Consider the following 5,235-nt stretch of genomic DNA (forward strand, 5'->3'; position numbering starts at 1 on the left):
ACCACCTCTGAGCTCCTGCACTGGAGTCAAGTCTGCCCTTGTGGGGTGGTGGGAAGACGAACAGGATTTTAATTTTAGAGATTTGAAGTTTGTGTTTCAGCTCAGCTCTGCCAGCACCGTGAATTATCTGCAGTTTAAATTTCCCCTTGCAGAGCAAAAGAATTTTCTCTAGGTGCTTCCTATATTCTCATCCCCTGTTAATATGAACTCTTTTTATGACTTTAGGTTATTTAAGTAGTTTTTATAGAAGTAGACTAAGAAGCCATGAGTTTCAGTTAAAATGATCCCCTGCTTTTCTCTGTTCTTTTTTCCAAGGCATAAAGTTGAATGTGCCAATTGGCTGTCGGTTAGAAGAGAACGAGGGCATTGGGACATTTTAGATATCTTAAGTTTTGAAACTCTTCCTATTCTTCCTGTGTCCCAAATTTGATTTTAACAAAAATAATATGCCTCGGCCCTGGACTCCTGTTATATCGGCGCCTAGCTACTGCCCCGGAAGCTGCCCCATCCCGGGGTCATGATGGGCAGCAAGATGGCGTCTGCCAGCAGGGTCGTTCAGGTAGTCAAGCCACATACTCCATTAATAAGATTCCCTGACAGAAGAGACAATCCTAAACCTAATGTATCAGAAGTTTTGAGATCAGCAGGACTACCATCTCACTCTTCTTCAATTTCACAGCATTCTAAGGGAAGTAAATCACCAGATTTGCTGATGCATCAGGGTCCACCAGACACTGCAGAAATAATAAAAACATTACCTCAGAAATACAGAAGGAAACTTGTATCTCAAGAAGAAATTGAATTTATCCAACGTGGAGGTCCGGAATAATCACGGACAGTGTGGCTGCTATTTGTCATCAGACAAAAAAATAGTCTTTACAATAAAGACTGTCCAAAAATCCAAAATGGCACATGAGAAATTATATAGCAAACAACTTGAATACTCTGCAAAAAGAAAAAAAATGAAATATAGAAAATTTAGATGGACAGTTGTATCTTCTAATATATGTGTCTTGGTCAGCTTCTGCAAAAGCTTACCTAATTGTTTATATGCTTATTAAAGTATACATTTAAAAAAAAAAATAATATGCCTCACCACTGCATTGTAAAAGGCGTGTGATTCTATTTTGTCCTGTCTTGTCTTTTGCAGTAGTAAGGGGAAAGAAGAAGGGCACCTGGCTGGCCCACTTGGTAGAGCATGTGACTCTTGGTCTCAGGGTTGCAACTTTGAGCCCCATGTTGGGTTTAGAGATTACTTAAAATCTTTTAAAAAAGAACCTCAGCAACAACAAAGGGAAAGAAGAGTTGATGTGTATCATTTTACCTTGCTTTTGAAGCCAGGATAGTTGTTTAATTTTGTTACCAGGCGTGCTAAGTGAAATATGATCTGGTTACCTAGGAAATGCAGGAATTTATATGAATGGACTACAAAGTAAAATGTGGACTGATTCCCAGGAAAATGAAGCAAAACAAAATGAAAACCCATAATCATACTGAATCTATAAAATGGGAAGAGAATGAAAAAAAGATTATGATGCTAATGATTATGATGATGAAAATGATGTTATCTGTCACTAGTCTATTTTGGGCTGGGAGAGGGTGAGGCAAGGGGTGGAGTTAAATGGGGAGGGAGAGGTAGTGGGTCTTTTCTGAGCTGGAAGAGGAAGGTTGTGGAAACCAACTTGACCATGGCCAGTGATGGCTGCAAATGGTTCTCTCTGCCACTGAAAATATCTCGGGTACCAATGGGGATTGGGGATTGGGGGATGTAATGGGGAGTGATCTACTTCCCTCTCTGGTGAGTTAATGCAAGCACATGAATTGTAAAGAAATTTCTTTCAGTTCCTTACTCTAAGTCCATGATGATAGACTATATAGCATGTGAAGGTGTTGTGGGGGTGAGGGTGCAGTGTGAGGGGCTGCAGCTGGGGTTCGGATGACTCATCTCTGTGCTCTGTATGCCAGCAAGGGCTTCCCTGAGCCAACCTTTGGGATACTCCGATGTAGGTATTCCCTTGGCCGATAGAGCTTTTGGGCCAGACCCTTCTCTTTCCTCCTTTCTTCCAGAAGTCTCCATCTCTCCTTGTCCTCTCTCCTCTTATACCTCAAACACCCTATTCCTTTATCATAGGTAGGAATCCACTAGTCTCTTCCTGGCCTTTCTTTAGCTGGTGAGGTAGAAGCTCCAGGACCTGAGGGTGAAGGAGAGAGAAAGGATGACGGTTGGTCATGACTTCAGGGGCAGCTTGCCATTTTTATTTCCCTTCTATGCTTTTCTTTTATATTGCCTTTAGATGTCTTAAAAAAAATCAGATTTCACACAGTGAAAGTTAATTTTCTCACTGGATCTACTTTCAAAGCGTCTTATCACCTGCTAGCATAGATCTTCGTTATTAGGCCAAAAAAAAAAAAAAAAAAAGGAAAAGAAAAAGGAAAAGGTGAATGGGGGGCGGGGGGAAGTCATCCTGCCTTACCAATTTATCAGACAAGCCCAGACATGTGCAGATCCCCCTTAGACAAGAGCTGGCATCTCCGTCCCATCAGCAACAGCATCAATACGGTCACTTCCCCTATTACTGCAGGACTACACACCTACTTACCAGCTGTAACTAAAAGAAGAGACAGAGGCCAGGAAAGAGCAAGTGGGTGGGCTTCCAAAACCAAAGTAAATAAAGACAGACTTAATCAAATATTTCAAGAAGATATCGTTTTTCTCCCCCTTCCCGCCTGCCTCTGGCCCTTTGCTCTCCAAATCTGGAAGCTGAAGCCACCTGCAATGTGCCCCGATGTGGGGAGCCTTTGGTTTTGATATTCATTCCTTTGAGGGGCATCTGGGATGATAGTGTTTGAGGATCTCAGTCCTCTGGCCAGAGGTACTTAAATCATTTCATGGGATTTCATGGCCTCTTGTCTCATTCTTAGATGTTGACCGTAAATCTACATAGTCTCCCTGTTGTCCTCTGGGGGGCTCATGGGCAAAAGTATTATATAGTCAGACTACTACATAAGGAGACAGTGGGGAGTAGGGGAAGAGTTTAGAATTTGATGTTAGATGGGCAGTGATTTGAATGCTAATTCTTTGATTTGACAGCTTTCAAAAGTACTCAAGGTATTAATTTTTCTTAAGCCCCAATTTTGTCCTTTGTCAGTGGAGATAATAATGCTTGTAATAAATTTACAGTAGTTTCTTATAGCCTGTGATTTTGTCCATGTCTTTCTCCTCATGCTACTACAGGGAATGGCTGCTAGTTAAAGACTCAGGATAACAACGAATGGAAAGCAGTGGCTCTGTCAGCTAGTGCAAATGGGCCTAGTCTTTCAGTGAAGCACAAGGAAATCATCTTCCTGTCCTACCAGGTGCCAAGACAAAGATGGGAGATTTCCATGTGAATTCCCAAAGACCCCTCGGTTACTCTTAAATTATTCCTTCTCTCCTCTACGCCTCCTCTTAGTGATTATTCAGTTTGGTTTCATGTCACGGCAGGAGTGGTGTTATATTCATCTTTTCATCCTCAGTACATAACATGGAACTTGACAGGCAGGGGACAGTGAATGCCTATTGAACTCAGTGGGTTTGGCTGTCAGTTGCCTCGAACAGCTCACCCTCGGAGCTGGGTTACCTTCAATGACTCATAGATTAGATTCCTTCTCCCCTTCCCAGCCTCCTAGGTCTGATCTTGGGCACTATCTCAATAAAGGGAAAGCTCTACATACCACAATGTCTTCCCTCTCCACCCTTTACTTATGCTGTTAGACACTTTGCTTCCCTTCTCACATATTTTTATGGAATTACATCTAAAACTGGAAGACATTTAAAGAGTAATCACTCACCCTATTCATGATTATACTGCATAAGTCCCTTTTTAGAGCTCTGACAAATTTATTGTCTTCAGGGAAGACCCTAAATTTAATCTCCAATTTCCCAATTTGTAAACATTACTTAGGTCTTTAGTGTTTTGCTTAGGTCTTTAGATTTATATCTAAACTCTTATTTTAACCTTTCTATGTGCTTATGACTGTAAGTTTTCTCTGCTTTGAAATCAACAGTAGTTAAGCATAGATAGGCCAGACACTGTCTATCTTAAGGTTGCCTAATACTAACCCATGCTAGAGTACATTCATGTGCAAACTGTGCTACTGTAGTGCTTCAAAATGGCGTCCTCAAGGTAGGGGCTGCTCTATAAACTAGATCATTGGTTCATGGAGAAGTCAAATAATAGTGGTTTTTCTACTCTTAAGGAAAAATAAATTAATGAACAGAATATCTTCTCAATTAAAAAACTTCTTGCATTTGATTATATTGCTTCAGTGAGGGCTGGCTGGTGAGTAAACTATGAATAAGTAGAGTAGAAAGCACATAACTGAAAAGTAACTCCTTAAAATTTAAGTGTTTATTATATCTTGAATGCAGAATATAAAATATAAAATATATTTATAGCGATATTTTACTGCGAGTGAAATTATTTATAATTTGCGTGGTAGAAGTCAATGTATCAACATTTCATGGTATTTTGCCATAACTCTATTACAGGTTTCCCCATGAATAAATTTGAGGATTATTGCAACCCTAGTTGAGTGCTCAATATGAATTTTTGTCCAGTGAATTTCCCAAAAAAGTGATCTGAGTGCTTACTACCGGGCAGATCTTGTGCGAGATCTGGGTATATGTAGTGTGATGTGACTAAGGATCTCTTTAACGAACTGACTATATTGATCATGCTTTCTTTCAGGCGGAGGATGGGAGTTAATCTGTGTTTTTATGCTGTTTATCTTAATGGGTAAAACATCAAACAGTTCAAACCAATCAATTGCCATGAATGTGTTTACAGATACCCAGAGATGTTTTCAGGGGGCAGGATTTGGGAGGACAGCAGTCAACTCACTTATCCTCCTTTCTCTGTTTCTGTAGCCTAGTCAGGTGGCCAGCACTCACAGTCCTTCTCAGAGTCTAGAGACCCAGATTCATTGAAAAGCTTTGCTGCCAGTGATGTGACCTTGGGAAAACACCTGGTCTTTCCTTAAGTTCCTTTATCTCTGTACTAAGAGATAGATATTAAAGGTCTTTTCTGGCTTTTAGGCTACATGGGATGGCTTTTACTATCTGAAAGGCTGCAAACATAGTAGGAAGCTGGAGGTGAGGTTGCTCTTGCTATTGTGACAGTTTTAGGGCCAAGGAACCAGGAATAGCTAAGTCACTTGCCTCTTCTCCCCTCAATTTTCTAGCTGAAGTTGTTT

At 40.7% G+C, this 5,235-nt stretch overlaps 1 protein-coding gene across 1 annotated transcript; it reads left to right on the forward strand.

The window, feature by feature from the left end:
* The first annotated feature begins 462 nt into the window (after positions 1-462).
* Positions 463-954, forward strand: LOC116862162 (28S ribosomal protein S36, mitochondrial). The gene has a single exon (XM_032849319.1). The coding sequence runs from the start codon at positions 518-520 to the stop codon at positions 827-829; it is 312 nt and encodes a 103-aa protein (XP_032705210.1). The 5' UTR covers positions 463-517; the 3' UTR covers positions 830-954.
* Positions 955-5,235: the final 4,281 nt, after the last annotated feature.

Source organism: Lontra canadensis, unplaced genomic scaffold (genome assembly GCF_010015895.1).
Source record: "Lontra canadensis isolate GAN:19392208 unplaced genomic scaffold, GSC_riverotter_1.0 scaffold4, whole genome shotgun sequence".
Taxonomy (NCBI): domain Eukaryota; kingdom Metazoa; phylum Chordata; class Mammalia; order Carnivora; family Mustelidae; genus Lontra; species Lontra canadensis.

Bases quoted from the DNA above. Each gene is read 5' to 3' on its own strand.
- LOC116862162 (XM_032849319.1), top strand. From the start codon at position 518: ATGATGGGCAGCAAGATGGCGTCTGCCAGCAGGGTCGTTCAGGTAGTC.